This window comes from Oncorhynchus nerka, linkage group LG8 (assembly GCF_034236695.1).
Source record: "Oncorhynchus nerka isolate Pitt River linkage group LG8, Oner_Uvic_2.0, whole genome shotgun sequence".
Classification (NCBI taxonomy): Eukaryota; Metazoa; Chordata; class Actinopteri; order Salmoniformes; family Salmonidae; genus Oncorhynchus; species Oncorhynchus nerka.
In genome coordinates this window covers 42,694,515-42,712,645 of record NC_088403.1, presented here as the reverse complement: position 1 = coordinate 42,712,645, position 18,131 = coordinate 42,694,515, and the positions used below count along the sequence as shown (strand labels likewise).

Genomic DNA, 18,131 nt, shown 5'->3' with positions numbered 1-18,131 from the left:
AACTGGTTTGATACATTCACCTCTAAAGGTAAATAATGTACTTACATTCAATAATCTTGCTCTGATTTGTCATCCTGAGGGACCCAGAGATAAAATGTAGCATAGATTTGTTTGATAAAATATTTTTTTATATTAAAATGTAGGAACTGAGTTCTACAGTTTGAACCCCTGCTGTCTCTAGCTCCACACCCACCACGCCCCCGGCCATCTAGATGTGTGAAGGTTAGTGAATGAGCTAATGATCCATCATGTATTTTAATTTTACCTTTATTATTTATGACATTCCTGGGAGTGTGTAAACTAAAATTTTGCATTACCATATCATTTTTGTTTGTTCTCTCTATATTTTTGTTTGTTCTCTCTATAGTTACGTACCAATTCTGCACATTTGGGCAGACTTGATACAAAATATTGTGCAGTATTGCAACGCGTCATTGGATCAATCTGAAACTTTGCACACCATCTAGTGCCAAAATCTAAATTGCACCTAAACTCCAATATTATATTATGGCATTTCTCTTGCATTTCAAAGATGATTTTTTTTAAATATTGAAAAAATGTTTGTTTTTTTGTATTGTCTTTTACCAGATCTAATGTGTTATATTCTCCTACATTAATTTCACATTTCTACAAACTTCAAAGTGTTTCCTTTCAACTGGTATCAAGAATATGCATATCCTTTCTTCAGGTCCTGAACTACAGGCAGTGTCACGGCTTTCTTCCTGGGAAGGAGAGGCGGACCAAAACGCAGCGTGGTTATAGTTCATGTTTTTTTAATAAGAAAACTCAAACATGAACAAACTACAAAACAATAAACGTGAAAACCGTAACAGTCCTAACTGGTGCATAAAACACAAAGACAGGAAACAATCACCCACAAAATTCCCAAAGAATATGGCTGCCTAAATATGGCTCCCAATCAGAGACAACGATAAACACCTGCCTCTGATTGAGAACCAATCCAGGCAACGATAGACTTTCCTAGACACCTAAAAGAACACAACCCCATAAATCTACAAAAATCCCTAGACAAGACAAAACACATAAATCACCCATGTCACACTCTGGCCTAACCAAAATAATAAAGAAAACAAAGATAACTATGGCCAGGGCGTGACAGGCAGTTAGATTTGGGTATGTCATTTTAGGCGAAAATTGAAAAAAAGGGTCCGATCCTAAATACAACAAGTGCATTAAAAATGTTATAATTATCAAGACTTTTATAAGTGTAGTACATACAGAATGTAAAGTGTCTGGGTGTGAGACAGGACAAAAATAGTGCAAAACAGTGAAATACAGACATGAAATAGTTTAGAAAATAAAATGTTAAAAAACATTTTGAAAGCTGAAAAATGTAAGGTTATTTTAGTCTCTACTTAATGTGAAATAAACAAATCTAAATGAAAATGTTGTATTAAAGATCTAACCCTGAGACACATAAAGCCCCATATTTGCTCAAATCACCCACATGCAATATGCTTTGTGGACTTTTTGTGATCAAATTTTTATTTATTTAATTTTTTTATTTTTATTTCACCTTTATTTAACCAGGTAGGCAAGTTGAGAACAAGTTCTCATTTACAATTTCGACCTGGCCAAGATAAAGCAAAGCAGTTCGACACATACAACGACACAGAGTTAGACAAACATACAGTCAATAATACAGTATATAAACAAGTCTATATACGATGTGAGCAAATGAGGTGAGATAAGGGAGGTAAAGGCAAAAAAAGGCCATGGTGGCAAAGTAAATACAATATAGCAAGTAAAACACTGGAATGGTAGATTTGCAATAGAAGAATGTGCAAAGTAGAAATAAAAGTAATGGGGTGCAAAGGAGCAAAATTAATTAATTAATTAAATACCGTAGGGAAAGAGGTAGTTGTTTGGGCTAAATTATAGGTGGGCTATGTACAGGTGCAGTAATCTGTGAGCTGCTCTGACAGTTGGTGCTTAAAGCTAGTGAGGGAGATAAGTGTTTCCAGTTTCAGAGATTTTTGTAGTTCGTTCCAGTCATTGGCAGCAGAGAACTGGAAGGAGAGGCGGCCAAAGAAAGAATTGGTTTTCGGGGTGACTAGAGAGATATACCTGCTGGAGCGTGTGCTACAGGTGGGAGATGCTATGGTGACCAGCGAGCTGAGATAAGGGGGGACTTTACCTAGCAGGGTCTTGTAGATGACATGGAGCCAGTGGGTTTGGCGACGAGTATGAAGCGAGGGCCAGCCAACGAGAGCGTACACGTCGCAATGGTGGGTAGTATATGGGGCTTTGGTGACAAAACGGATTGCACTGTGATAGACTGCATCCAATTTGTTGAGTAGGGTATTGGAGGCTATTTTGTAAATGACATCGCCAAAGTCGAGGATTGGTATGATGGTCAGTTTTACAAGGGTATGTTTGGCAGCATGAGTGAAGGATGCTTTGTTGCGAAATAGGAAGCCAATTCTAGATTTAACTTTGGATTGGAGATGTTTGATATGGGTCTGGAAGGAGAGTTTACAGTCTAACCAGACACCTAAGTATTTGTAGTTGTCCACGTATTCTAAGTCTGAGCCGTCCAGAGTAGTGATGTTGGACAGGCGGGCAGGTGCAGGTAGCGATCGGTTGAAGAGCATGCATTTAGTTTTACTTGTATTTAAGAGCAATTGGAGGCCACGGAAGGAGAGTTGTATGGCATTGAAGCTTGCCTGGAGGGTTGTTAACACAGTGTCCAAAGAAGGGCCAGAAGTATACAGAATGGTGTCGTCTGCGTAGAGGTGGATCAGAGACTCACCAGCAGCAAGAGCGACCTCATTGATGTATACAGAGAAGAGAGTCGGTCCAAGAATTGAACCCTGTGGCACCCCCATAGAGACTGCCAGAGGTCCGGACAGCAGACCCTCCGATTTGACACACTGAACTCTATCAGAGAAGTCGTTGGTGAACCAGGCGAGGCAATCATTTGAGAAACCAGGGCTGTCGAGTCTGCGGATGAGGATGTGGTGATTGACAGAGTCGAAAGCCTTGGCCAGATCAATGAATACGTCAGTAGATTAGTGGGGTTCCGTGTGGTAGAGGGGATTAATCCAAATCACACACAAAAAAAAATAAAAAGATATAGTTATAGAGGCCCAAGAAGAATTAAGAAAAAAAAAAATAATAATAATAATAATAAATAAAGGCGCAGTGAATTTATTCTGCCACTGTGTCTTTTTATTGTCTCGGTCTCTAGGCCAATATCACATTCGCAAGGCATTTGAATAAATTATTGAACTATTACAACACATAGCAAGTAATATGGGTGGCTTTGCTTCCCCAGTGATTTTACCCACACACAGCTACTGCCTGGTGCACAAAGTAGGAAACATACAGAAATGGTTTGTGGAGATTGGTGTGGAAGAACTTGACTGGCCTGCATAGAACCCTGACCTCAACCCCATCGAACACCTTTGGGATGAATTGGAACGTCGACTGGCTGCCAGGCCTAATCGTCCAACATCAGTGCCCGACCTCACTAACGCTCTTGTGACTGAATGGAATCAAGTCCCTGCAGTAATGTTCCAACATCTAATGGAAAGCGTCCCAGAAGAGTGGAGGTTGTTATATCAGCAAAGGTGTCCACATACATTTGGTTATGTCGTGTAAATGGTGGGATATGTCTGCTGGTCTTCATTAGCGAGTCAGATGAATTTAAAGAAATGAAACATAAACTTATAGAGTTCATGCTGTGCGCAACGGTAGCGTGGCCGAGCGGTCTAAAGCGCTGGATTAAGGCTCCAGTCTCTTCGAATCCCACCGCTGCCAATGTTTTTTTCTTTGTTTAAATTTTCATAAAGAATTATATTTCATATACGACTATAATCTATGATATATTTCCTTTAATGTGCAAAAATCACTCACATCATTACAAAATGTAGTTTGTATTTCCAGAACGCGTTTCTCGAGTGGTACATTGTTCGTACTTTTTTTAACCTGCGGCAATCCGTAGTGTATTGATTCTTGAGCAGTAAACGTGTTGTCAAGGTTAGGTATAGAAACAGAACAGGATTCACTCTTTCCGGATAAAACTCAACATTTACAGGTATCTACTTGCACTTTATTACGTCGATAAACTATAATTTAGGGACTGGGACAAGGATAGCTTTGTAGTTAAGCAAGTTAACGCTGGTCTTTCGCGCGACGACAACGAGTTGCCTCTGCACTCTTTTGTCGCGTTCCATTTTACTATATCCTTTCATCAAAGCAAATGTGTTGCTGGATAAGTTGTCTCTGTCTGTACAGGGTGCCATTACTTCAAAATAGGAAGACGACTTGAGCACTTTGTATACCGCCAGACTAGCTCTGGTCCACGCGAATACGTCAGCGCGTAACGCTAATTGGAAATCCGACGCATGCGCGTGGACCAGTGCTAGCTACGATAGCTCCTGTCTAATTGTTTGTCTTCCATCCAACTAAACGTTGCTACCTAGCTAACACAATGAAGCCGCCCTCTCGTTCTCGAATACAACCGACGCGCTATGTGAACAAGAAGACCGAAAAGACTGTCTCGAAGCGAAAACCAAAGTTCGCGTGCACGGGATGGAGTCGGACGGAGCAACAGGTCCTGCTGCGGTGCCTCAACAAGCAGAACAAGATGACTGGCGGGATTCACGGGGCAATAGACCTAGAGGCCCTGCACGAAAAACTTCCCAAGCAGTCCAGAGAAGAAGTAAGTTAGCTAGAAAGTGTATTTCAAATTGAGGTCACGATCATTCATTGTGCATGTGAGAGATGTATTTCTCTATCTCTCTGTCTCTTTCTGTCTCTCTCTCTCTCTGTGTCTCGCTCTCTACAAGAATAGTAAACAAACATTTGACAACTGGGGACATTATGTTGGTTCCCATAAGGTTAAATTCTATTTCTAGGGGGGTTAAGGTTAGGTTTTTGGGTTAGGGAAAATAGGATGTTGAATGGGACTGAATTGTATGTCCCCACAAGGTTAGCTGCGCATGACTGTGTGTGTGTGTGTGTGTGTCCAGTTCTGTATCGTATGTTCATACACAACACACCAATTAGTGTTTCTCTTCCATCCACTCTCCCTCCCAGATCCAGTCCCAGTTGGAGTCTCTGATGATGCGTGTGCTGAGAGCGGTGGTGGGCCAGGTGAAGAAGCAGAGGTCTGAGCAGAAGGCAGCCCTGAAGCCCATCCAGCTGTGGGCTGAACTGGCCCATGATATGGCTGGAGCTCTGGAGGAACCCATTACCTCAGCCTTCGCGCAGGTCTGTTCATTTATATATATTACACAATACCACGTCTTTCAAGGGAAGGTGAAAGTATCTCAAAAGGGGCAATTATGTTAGAAAACAGTGCAAACATATGGATTAAAACATCACAAGCCGGCTACCCTATATACATGGAATCACTGGCCACTTTAATAATGTTTGCATAGTGCTTTACTCATTTCATATGTATTTTTTATTTGATTTATTATTTTACCAGGTAAGTTGACTGAGAACAAGTTCTCATTTGCAGCAACGACCTGGGGAATAGTTATAGGGATGAATGAGCCAATTGTAAACTGGGGATTATTAGGTGACCGTGATGGTTTGATTGGGAATTTAGCCAGGACACCGGGGTTAACACCCCTACTCTTACGATAAGTGCCATGGGATCTTTAATGACCTCAGAGTCACGACACCTGACTCCTCCACCTCCGAAAGACGGCACCCTACACAGGGCAGTGGGATATTTTTTTTTTTGACCAGGGGAAAGAGTGCCTCATACTGGCCCTCCAACACCACTTCCAGCAGCATCTGGTCTCCCATCCAGGAACTGACCAGGGCCAACCCTGCTTAGCTTCAGAAGCAAGCCAGCAGTGGTATGCAGGGTGGTATGCTGCTGGCAATATATACTGTATTCGATTCTACTGTTAATGCCACTCTGACATTGCTCGTCCTAATATTTATATATTTCTTAATTCCATTATTTTACTTTTAAATACGTGTATATTTTTGAATTGTTAGATACTACTGCACTGTTGGAGCTAGGAACACAAGCATTTCGCTACACCCACAATAACATCTGCTACATATGTGTATGCGACCAATAACATTTGATTTGACTAGGCTTAAATATTTAGATGATAGTCTAGACATATTCAAGATTGAAAGATACAAACTCTCCCTCTCTCATCTCCCCTCTTTCGCTCTCTTCCCTTCTCCCTCAATCTTCTCTCCAGATGCTAGTCATCTCAGCCACAGAGCCCGGCAGCCTGACCAACTCAGACCCGCCTCGAGAAGACTACCTCCCTAAGCAACAACGCTCCAACTTCAAGACCATCCCACCTAGACCCATACCCACCCCTATCTCCCAAAAAAACCAGCCCCCTCAGGGGTATCTAACAGCCCTATAGTGTTTAACATTGCTTCTACACCCCAACCACCACCTGCAGTCTCTGTACCAGTCTCTGGTGTTCCTGCCACCCAGCCGTCCACAATGAACCCCGCTTCTGGCGCGTCCAAACAGAGAGGCAGGACCACTACACCAGCCTCTACGGTTGGAGCCCTACCCCAGCCTGGTTGCTCTAACTCCAGCATCCTCAGTCAGATTCAAGAAGGGTCTGCCATTTCCACTCTGCTTACAGTACCAATGCCTGTACAGTCCCTTTCTGCCTCATCGTCTGGTCCTACTACAACACTGCAGTCCCAGTCGGTGGCACAAGGTGGCGCGCATGGGCAGACCATGCCCAACGTCCCTTCCACTCAGCTGGCAGTGATGTCCTCTCCTGCCCCTGCCGATGTGTCAAAACAACAACAGCCCTCTGCTGCAGGCTCCTCTATTAGGCCGCAGCCTCAGCATCCCGGGGCTGGGCCAAGGAAAAGTAAACATGCGGATGAGAACACACCTAGATACACAGGCCTGGGGAGCATTGTGGACTTTGAGAAGATCTATCGTTTCTTAAGTACGGTCCATGTGCAGAGTGAATGCTTCAAACTGACTCCTATGGGTGAGATGATAGCTATTGTTGGGGTGGGGTGTAAGTTATACACTTTTTACCTTATGACAGTTGATAATCTGGTTTCTTTCTTTCTACATGTCTTACCAGGGTTGGGGTCAATTCCATTTTAAATTCCAGTCAATTCAGAAAGTTAACCAAATTTTAATTGTTCATATTCCCATTTGAAAAGCATTGAAGATAATTGGAATTTCTGTGTAGTTCTGGAATATACCGGGATTGAAATGGAATTGACCCCAACCCTGCTTGTTATACAACCAATTGCTTGTAAAGATGCATTTGGGTCAAGAGGATAACACATTAGAGCACTAGGCTATTTCCAATGTGGTCAACATGCTCTGTCACATTCATATGTTGCAAAAAGATTGGCCAGTCTGTCCCATTTCCTCATCATAATCTTCTTCTTGTTCCTGTTCTTCTTTGACTTCTTTTTTCCCCAGAAAGTGCTATAATACTGGACCTGCTGATGTCTCTGCCTGAAGAGCTCCCCCTCCTGGACTGTGCCAGACTGCAGCACCACCTGCTCCAGGTACAGTACACTCAACTACAGATCTAAAATCAGATTGCCCAGCTGATCTAGGATCAGTTTAGCTTTTTAATTCATAATGAATAAGACCTGGGACTTTATCCACAAAGTATTAGTGCAGCTCTATGATCAGTTTAGCTTTTTAATTTAGCAAGGAATAAGAATTGGGACCTGATCCTAGATCAGCACTCCAACTTTGAGACCCTTTGTGAGTACGGGCCCAGGCCTAGAATTGCGGATGTGTCATAGATCTCCACCTCACTCATTTCTGTTTGAGGGAGTTTGCCCTTTTGCTAGTCAGACCTCTCCACCATCTTACGTTTTCTCTTTTTAATATATTCTTTCCACCATCTCTCCCTTTTGAGATATATTTGACAACATTACTCTGTTTTCTTCTTACCCCTAGGTCCATGAACGGTTCTCAGCCCCAGTTCCCAAAGTGACCCAGGAGGGCACCGGTACTGGGAGGCCCTGGTCCTCAGCAGTGGGAGATCAAAGAAGACAAGATGGAGCAACAGATGCAATACTTGTTGCTGTGACAACGCCCCCAAGTCTAGATGCTGGTGACAAGGTGGGGGCCCCACTTCAAGTACAACAGGGAAGTCAGGTAGAAGGAGGAAGAGGTGTGGCTATTAGTGGAATCCCAGATGGTCTGGGAAGTGATGGGATGGAATGCACCTCAACCAATCAGGGTGTGGCTGCAACGGTGGTGCCTGCCAACCTGGTCGCCGGGTGTTCCAATTCCGTTGCTAAGGATGGGGCTGTGCCGTTGCAGGGGAGTACAGAGGAAAGAGCGGGAACTGAGACTGTCGCGCCTTCACAGGACAATGGACAAGCCCAGGGACAAACGCCCTCGACCAATGACACGTCAGCAAAGTCAGGGACGGCTACGCAAAGAAAATCTGACTGGGAGAAGGCGGGACTCTGTCCCATTAACCCCTTCATGGTGCCTTTGAAACTGTTGGCACGGAAACAGATCCAGTCGCTGGACGAGGCTGTGTTACAGTAGCCTCCATTTTGTTTTATATTTTGAGACGGAAAAAACGAAATGGCTGACAACTTGAGGATTTCATAGAATGTTCTAAGCCTTAGATTAGTACAGCAGTACTTATGTTCTTTAATTAGAAATGTCTCACTTTAACCTTCATTCATGGTTCATTTGATTGTGGTTTGTCATTTTTGGTTGCTTTGATATTATGCAGTTTACAAAAATGAGTCAGGAAATAAATCTTTTTTATTACACATTTCAAAGATGTTTTGAGTGTTCAATATCTGTTCTCTGTATACAGACACGTTAGGCCATGTTATTATATACATGTGATATTACAACATTATTCATTAGCTTTAGTACCAACGTTAAAAATGAGTACTGCTAATTGTCAAACTGGCATAAGTTTCATCATATCATTGGTAAAATAGTTTTTGCTGTTTCATTCAGTCTTCGCTCCCAAAGAGGAGACCTTCCAATACAGCTCTTGTTCCAGTCTGTTTTTTTCCCGGTGGTCGATGAAACACTGATTTAAAGGATGATCCAAGACATCTCAGAGTGACTTTATCTCCGGTCTGCTGATCATAAACTGTCAGGGAATATTGAAAAAAGGTATTTAAGTATGGAATAGGTTTTTAAAGTCAACATTAGCTCCTCCATAGTATCCCTATGTAGTAATTTACCATGAAAGTACACCAGTTTATAAAGTGCAACCACAGTATAATGTATTTTACAGCTTTTTTTAACCGGTTGAATGACAATGTAGCCCACTTGTCAAACTCAAGGCGAGCCTATACAATCTGAATGTTTTTGTTTTGTTGCAGCAAAACGATGTCAATCGACATTGAAATTACTAAAACCAAATCAAACGTTTGTAGAAATTATATTGGACCTTCATTTATAGTCTCTTCACTTTTGTCCAGCTTGCTAACAGTCATCGAAATGAAAGCTAGACATTCTGGGAGCATCAGAAATTCCAAAAGCGCTAGACTAATTTTTGCAAATTTTGACGACAAAGAAATACAGTATATAATACATTTTAAATACGGCATTCTGTCCTTCTTTCCGCCTTTGATTGGCTGCCAGGGTCACTCAATGCAAAACGTTGCCCTGAAGAGGTCGGTCGGTTCAGGTGTCTGTATGTCTTGTATGGCGTCCCTATCAGCCCCCCAGGAACTGGTAGATGGTCTTCAAACCTCTCCCTGGACACCTTTTATAGGAGAAGAAAGAGTAAGAACAAAGCTTTACTGTCCAATTTTATTTATCATGTTTTTGTTGCTTTTTAACCCCTTGAGAAAGTGTTTAAATGACTTGCTCAAGGGGCACAAGGTCAGGAGATGGCATCTAGTATAGCTTGAATAGAATCCCCAACTGTGCCTGTGTTCCATGGTAGGGAGACGTTGGAGGAGTCTCCCTCTGCCTCGTACTGCAAGCCCACTCGGCCACCATAAGGTGGGTTAGGGTTATTCTCTATGATAGGGGAGAAAAAATATATTTACAAATGGTCCCCCAAGCTAATCATGTTTTAAACCAGGCCAAGTACTCTACTGATGAGGATAATTAATAAAACCTTTTTGGGGAAGGTGGTGTTATGCCAAAGACTTTGTATAACAATGGCATATTATCCCTTTAACTAGAGTCGATGTCTGCGCCCACACGGGATATAATTAGCATTATTTTATTTTTTAAATACACATAAAAATCTGTCTAAGCTAGAGATATCTTTTTTTGTTGTTGCATGGGCTGCATCTCAACACTGCTGGCCTTCTGTTTTGGCCTTCTGCACTTGCGGTGAAAGGTGGCAGCGCTACAGCTATGTTTGTCTGACCATGAGACATCCTGAAAAATCAGTCTTCACAAAAATGTCTGTAGTGTCCGAATGTCCTACAAACTATTATGACCCCTCTATGGAAAGATGACACTCTCACAAACACGATGGTGTTCTCGGTTTTTCTCTACGACCCCCACAAGTGTCAGATTCATCTGATTTCGGTACTGCCAATCTGCCAACTTCTGTCTGCAGCATCCGAACAGTTTGGGCTACACACTAATATGAACCCTCTTTGGGAAGGTGAGACTCTCACGAACACGTACATGTCGGTCCAGGACGCTCACAAGACTCGTCTGAAAGTAGCCTGGTACGAGTTTATAAAAATGAATGCCCCTTTTTGCCCTCAGAACAGCCTCAGGTCAGGGCATGGATTCTCAGAGCATGGATTCTACAAGGTGTCAACATGCTGGCCCATGTTGGCTCCAATGCTTCCCACAGTTGTGTCAAGTTGGCTGGATGTCTTCTGGGCGGTGGACCATTCTTGACACACGGAAAACTGTTGAGTGTGAAAAACCCAGCAGCATTGCAGTTCGTGACACACTCAAACTGGTGCGCCTGGCACCTACTACCATACCCTGTTCAAAGGCACATAAATATTTTGTCTTGCCCATTGACCCTCTGAATGGCACACACAAGTAATCCAAGGCTTAAAAATCCTTATTTAACCTGTCTCCTCCCTTTCAGCAACACTGGTTGAAGTGGATTTAACAAGTGATATCAATTAGGGAATCACAGCTTTCACCTGGTCAGTCTATGTCATGGAAAAAGCAGCTGTTCCTAATGTTTTGTACACTGTGTATATGGAAATAGTTTAGTGGCAAAAAGAAAAGGTGTTACAATAAAAAAAAACATCCTGATCTTATGTTTCTCAGATATGTTTTTTGGACTATCTCTTTTTCCATGTATGAATCTGTTATTCAATACATTTCTAGGGGCTAATAGCAATGCGTCAAATTCAATGTTTCGTCCAATAATTTGACTCCAGGGGGTTAAAACACAATTATAGCAACAACCTATGATAGCAGAGCAAGCTTTAGACAGTTTACCTGTTAGGACCGTGGTACTACTTGAACCAACCAAGTCGCCACTCGTAGTTGGCCTGTCGGGCCACTCAAAGTCGTCCTCCAGCCACTGGTTCAGTATGGATGTCTTTATCCCTGATATGAAGGAAAGGGAAGAGTGGGGACTTAGTTAACTGAAATAACTTATTTACATAAGCATCCAGACCTTTTGCTATGAGACTCGAAATTGAGCTCCGGTGCATCCTGTTTCCATTGATCATCCTTGAGATGTTTCTACAGTACAACTTGATTGGAGTCCACCTGTGGTAAATTCAATTGATTGGACATGATTTGGAAAAGCACACACCTGTCAGTGACAGTGCATGTCATAGAGCAAAACCCCTGCCATAAGGTCGAAGGAATTTCTGTAGAGCTCAGAGACAGGACTGTCAAAGCACAAATCTGGGGAAGAGTACCAAAACATTTCTGCTGCATTGAAGGTCCCCAAGAACAGTGGCCTCCATCATTCTTAAATAGAAGAAGTTTGGAACCACCAAGACTCTTCCTAACGCTGGCCGCCCGGCCAAACTGAGCAATTGGGGGAGAAGGACCTTGGTCAGGGAGGTGATCAAGAACCCGATGGTCACTCTGACAGAGCTCCAGAGTTCCTTTGTGGAGATGGGAGAACCTTCTTGAAGCACAACTATCTCTGCAGCACTCCACCAATCAGGCTTTTATTGTAGAGTGGCCAGACAAACGCCACTCCTCAGTAAAAGGCACATTGACATCCCTCTTGGAGTTTGCCAAAAGGCACCTAAAGGACTCTTAGACCATGAGAAACAAGATTCTCTGGTCTGATGAAACCAAGATTGAACTCTTTGGCCTGAAAGCCAAACATGACATCTGGAGGAGACATGGCACCATCCCCATGGTGAAGCATGGTGGTGGCAGCATCATGCTGTGTGGATGTTTTTCTGTGGCAGGGACTGGGAGAATGTTCAGGATCGAGGGAAAGATTAACAAATAAAATTGCAGAGAGATCCTTAATGAAGACCTGCCCCAGAGCGCTCAGGTCCTCAGAAGGTTCACCTTCTAACAGGACAACGACCCTAAGCACACAGCCAAGACAGTGCAGGAGTTGCTTTGGGACAAGTCTCTGAATGTCCTTGAGTGGCCCAGCCAGAGCCCAGAATTGAACCTGATCGAACATCTCTGGAGAGACCTGAAACTAGCTGTTCAGCAACGCTCCCCATCCAACCTGATAGGACTTGAAGAATAGGAGATACTCCCCAAATACAGGTGTGCCAAGCTCGTAGCGTCATACCCGAGAAGACTCGAGGCTGTTATCGCTGCCAGGTGATTCAACAAATTACTGAGTAAAGCATCTGAATACTTTTATAAATGTGATATTTCAGTTTTTATTTTTACAAATTAGCAAACAATTATTAAAACCTGTTTTTGCTTTGTCATTATGGGGTATTGTGTGTAGATTTAAAAACTATTTAATACATTTTAGAATAAGGCTGTAAAATAACAAAATGTGGAAAAAGTCAAGGGGTCTGAATACTTTCCGAAGGCACTGTAGATCAACTGTATCTGTTTATACTTTAATGGTCTCTGTAGTTAATTGACAGGAAAAAGAACAACAACTTGACCTTTTAATTATTATTATTTATTTATTCACATTTAAGGCAATGTGGTTACATACAGTGGAGAAAACAAGTATTTGATACACTGCCGATTTTGCAGGTTTCCTACTTACAAAGCATGTAGAGGTCTGTAATTTTTATCATAGGTACACTTCAACTGTGAGAGACGGAATCTGAAACAAAAATCCTGAAAATCACATTGTATGATTTTTAAGTAATTAATTGACATTTTATTGCATGACATAAGTATTTGATCACCTACCAACCAGTTAGAATTCCGTCTCTCACAGACCTGTTAGTTTTTCTTTAAGAAGCCCTCCTGTTCTCCACTCATTACCTTTATTAATTGCACCTGTTTGAACTCGTTACCTGTATAAAAGACACCTGTCCACACACTCAATCACACAGACTACAACCTCTCCACAATGGCCAAGACCAGAGAGCTGTGTAAGGACATCAGGGATAAAATTTCAGACCTGCACAAGGCTGGGATGGGCTACAGGACAATAGGCAAGCAGCTTGGTGAGAAGGCAACAACTGTTGGCGCAATTATTAGAAAATCGAAGAAGTTCAAGATGACGGTCAATTATCCTCGGTCTGGGGCTCCATGCAAGATCTCACCTCGTGGGGCATCAATGATCATGAGGAAGGTGAGGGATCAGCCCAGAACTACACGGCAGGACCTGGTCAATGACCTGAAGAGAGCTGGAAAACCATTAGTAACACACTACACCATCATGGATTAAAATCCTGCAGCTCACGCAAGGTTCCCCTGCTCAAGCCAGCGCATGTCCAGGCCCATCTGAAGATTGCCAATGGCCATCTGGATGATCCAGAGGAGGAATGGGAGAAGGTCATGTGGTCTGATGAGACAAAAATATAGTTTTTTGGTCAAAACTCCACTTGCTGTGTTTGGTGGAAGAAGAAGGATGTGTACAACCCCAAGCTTTTCTGCAAAGGGGACAGGACGACTGCACCGTGTTGAGGGGAGGATGGACGGGGCCATGTATCGCGAGATCTTGGCCAACAACCTCCTTCCCTCAGTAAGAGCATTGAAGATGGGTCATGGCGGGGTCTTCCAGCATGACAACGACCTTAAACACACAGCCAGGGCAACTAAGGAGTGGCTCCGTAAGAAGCATCTCAAGGTCCTGGAGTGGCCTAGCCAGTCTCCTGACCTGAACCCAATAGAACATCTTTGGAGGGAGCTGAAAGTCCGTATTGCCCAGCGACAGCCCCGAAACCTGAAGGATCTGGAGAAGGTCTGTATGGAGGAGTGGGCCAAAATCCCTGCTGCAGTGTGTGTAAACCTGGTCAAGAACTACAGGAAACGTATGATCTCTCTAATTGCAAACAAAGGTTTCTGTACCAAATATTAAGTTCTGCTTTTCTGATGTATCAATACTTATGTCATGCAATAAAATGCAAATTAATTGCTTAAAAATCATACAATGTGATTTTCTAGATTTTTGTTTTTAGATTCCATCTCTCACAGTTGAAGTGTACCTATGATAAAAAATTACAGACCTCAACATGCTTTGTAAGTAGGAAAACCTGCAAAATCAGCAGTGTATCATAAACTTGTTCTCCCCACTGTAGATCAAACAGGACAGTGGTTAAGTAGATCAACCAGGACAGCATATTGTGTAGAGATAGGTAGTAATATCACTAGAGAGTTTTTCCTGGTAAGGTCATGTGATCCCTTACCCACAGTCACAGTTATTGGAGGTGTAGGTCCAGATGTAGCGGGACGAGGAGAGGTCAATGGAGGAGATGTAGTTGGATTGGATGTAGTAGATGGGGTAGATGGAGAAGGTGTTGTAGATGGTGTGGTCGGCCTAATTGGGGTAGTTAGAAGAGGTGTGGTAAACGGTGTGGTCGGGATGGTTAGAGAGGGTGTTGTGGTTATTGCTTCAGTTATTGTTGATGCCTCACTATGTGTTGAGGTGCCAGCAGTTCCAGTTAGACTCACTTGCATCCTCAGGGGTCCCTATTGTGTGACCAGGAGTGATTGTGGGAGTTGTCAAAGTCTCTGGGCTTGCTGATTGTGTGACAGTGGTTGTTATTGTGACAGTGGTTGTTATTGCTTCAGCGGGAGTTGTTGTCATTTCTGCCTTTGTTGTGTGCTCATCAGGGATTGTTCCAGGTCCTACTGCAGTTGAGGTGTCAGTTGGCTTTGTAGATGTACCGTCAGCTCCCCGAGTAGATGAGAGTCCAACTGTTGTGCCCGGTAATTGTCCTTCTGTGACTGCTGACGTTTGTTCATTTGTTGTGACAGGCTCACTGGTGACAGTAGACGGTTGTGAAGGACTTGTTTCTGGTGAGGCACTGGTTGCACTTGAGGACTTGAGCTTTAGTTGTTTCAAGTGTGTATTTGGTTGTTTCCGGTTTCATAGTCACTCCCGATGTTGAAAACAGCTTCATCTGTTGCCGTTGTTAAACCAGCTGCTATAGCTGTTGATTATTCAGGGGATGTGTTTGTTTCAGAAGTCACTGTTGATGCCTCACTTGATGTTGAGGTGCCAGCAGTGCTAGTTAAAGACTAACTTGTAACTTCAGGGGGCACTGTTGTGTGACCAGAAGTGATTGTGTAAGTTGTATTTTCGGTTCCCTGGGTAGATGAGAGCCCAATGGCAGTGCCTGATATTTGCCTCTCTGTGACTTCTGAAGTTTGTTTAATTGTAGTGGCAGGCTCACTGGGAACCACAGAAGGTTTTGAGGTAATTGTTTCCTGCGTACCATTTGTTGCTGACACTTTTTTCCTCAAAGAATTAGCCATATTTGCTTTGAGTTTGTTTGGTATCACCCACGTTTCTGATGTTGTAATCCTATCTGATAATGGAAATTTGTTCTCTTCAGATCTAATATAAAACCAGTTGATGAGGTTGGATTTTCTGTAGTTACGGATGTAGATAATCAGTCATTAGTACAGTTTTGTAATAGTTTTATGACAGTATCATAGTACAGTGCCTTGCGAAAGTATTCGGCCCCCTTGAACTTTGCGACCTTTTGCCACATTTCAGGCTTCAAACATAACGATTTAAAACTGTATTTTTTTGTGAAGAATCAACAACAAGTGGGACACAATCATGAAGTGGAACGACAGTTATTGGATATTTCAAACTTTTTTAACAAATCAAAAACTGAAAAATTGGGCGTGCAAAATTATTCAGCCCCTTTACTTTCAGTGCAGCAAACTCTCTCCAGAAGTTCAGTGAGGATCTCTGAATGATCCAATGTTGACCTAAATGACTAATGATGATACATACAATTTACCTGTGTGTAATCAAGTCTCTGTATAAATGCACCTGCACTGTGATAGTCTCAGAGGTCCGTTAAAAGTGCAGAGAGCATCATGAAGAACAAGGAACACACCAGGCAGGTCCGAGATACCGTTGTGAAGAAGATTAAAGCCGTATTTGGATACAAAAAGATTTCCCAAGCTTTAAACATCCCAAGGAGCACTGTGCAAGCGATAATATTGAAATGGAAGGAGTATCAGACCACTGCAAATCTACCAAGACCTGGCCGTCCCTCTAAACTTTCAGCTCATACAAGGAGAAGACTGATCAGAGATGCAGCCAAGAGGCCCATGATCACTCTGGATGAACTGCAGAGATCTACAGCTGAGGTGGGAGACTCTGTCCATAGGACAACAATCAGTCGTATATTGCACAAATCTGGCCTTTATGGAAGAGTGGCAAGAAGAAAGCCATTTCTTAAAGATATCCATAAAAAGTGTTGTTTAAAGTTTGCCCCAAGCCACCGGGGAGACACACCAAACATGTGGAAGAAGGTGCTCTGGTCAGATGAAACCAAAATTGAACTTTTTGGCAACAATGCAAAACGTTATGTTTGGCGTAAAAGCAACACAGCTCATCACCCTGAATACACCATCCCCACTGTCAAACATGGTGGTGGCAGCATCATGGTTTGGGCCTGCTTTTCTTCAGCAGGGACAGGGAAGATGGTTAAAATTGATGGGAAGATGGATGGAGCCAAATACAGGACCATTCTGGAAGAAAACCTGATGGAGACTGGGACGGAGATTTGTCTTCCAACAAGACAATGATCCAAAACATAAAGCAAAATCTACAATGGAATGGTTCAAAAATAAACATATCCAGGTGTTAGAATGGCCAAGTCAAAGTCCAGACCTGAATCCAATCGAGAATCTGTGGAAAGAACTGAAAACTGCTGTTCACAAATGCTCTCCATCCAACCTCACTGAGCTCGAGCTGTTTTGCAAGGAGGAATGAGAAAAAATTCTCGATGTGCAAAACTGATAGAGACATACCCCAAGCGACTTACAGCTGTAATCGCAGCAAAAGGTGGCGCTACAAAGTATTAACTTAAGGGGGCTGAATAATTTTGTTCTTAACTGACTTGCCTAGTTAATTATTAATTGTTGAGATAAACTTTTGTTATTGACCAAATACTTATTTTCCACCATAATTTGCAAATAAATTCATAAAAAATCCTACAATGTGATTTTCTGGATTTTTTTTCTCACATTTTGTCTGTCATAGTTGAAGTGTACCCATGATGAATTACAGGCCTCTCTCATCTTTTTAAGTGGGAGAACTTGCACAATTGGTGGCTGACTAAATACTTATTTGCCCCAATGTATGCCTGTTCTGAAAGGCCCCAGTGTCTGCAACACCACTAAGCAAGGGGCACCACCAAGCAAATGGCGCCATGAAGACCAAGGAGCTCTTCAAACAGGTCAGGGACAAAGTTGTGGAGAAGTACAGATCAGGGTTGGGTTATAAAAAATATCTGAAACTTTGAACATCCCACGGAGCACCATTAATTCCATTATTAAAATTTGAAAGAATTTGGCACCACAACAAACCTGCAAAGAGAGGGCCGCCCACCAAAACTCACGGACCAGGCAAGGAGGGCATTAATCAGAGAGGCACAAAGAGAGCAAAGTTAACCCTGAAGGAGCTGCAAATCTCCACAGCAGAGATTGGAGTATCTGTCCGTAGGAACACTTTAAGCCGTACATTCTACAGAGCTGGGCTTTACGGAAGAGTGGCCAGAAAAAATACATTGCTTAAAGAAAACAATAAGCAAACATGTTTGGTGTTCGCCAAAAGGCATGTAGGAGACTCCCCAAACATATGGAAGAAGGTACTTTGGTACTCTGGTCAAGGAAA

The 18,131-nt window shown here is 42.7% G+C and overlaps 1 protein-coding gene across 1 annotated transcript; it reads left to right on the top strand.

Annotated features, from left to right (window-relative positions):
* Positions 1 to 3,947: 3,947 nt before the first annotated feature.
* On the top strand, positions 3,948 to 8,751 carry snapc2 (small nuclear RNA activating complex, polypeptide 2). The gene is given in 6 exon segments (XM_065021812.1): positions 3,948 to 4,687; positions 5,065 to 5,238; positions 6,198 to 6,360; positions 6,363 to 6,965; positions 7,415 to 7,503; positions 7,907 to 8,751. Coding segments are annotated over 6 exon segments (1,863 nt in total). The 5' UTR covers positions 3,948 to 4,456; the 3' UTR covers positions 8,510 to 8,751.
* The last annotated feature ends 9,380 nt before the right edge of the window (positions 8,752 to 18,131 follow it).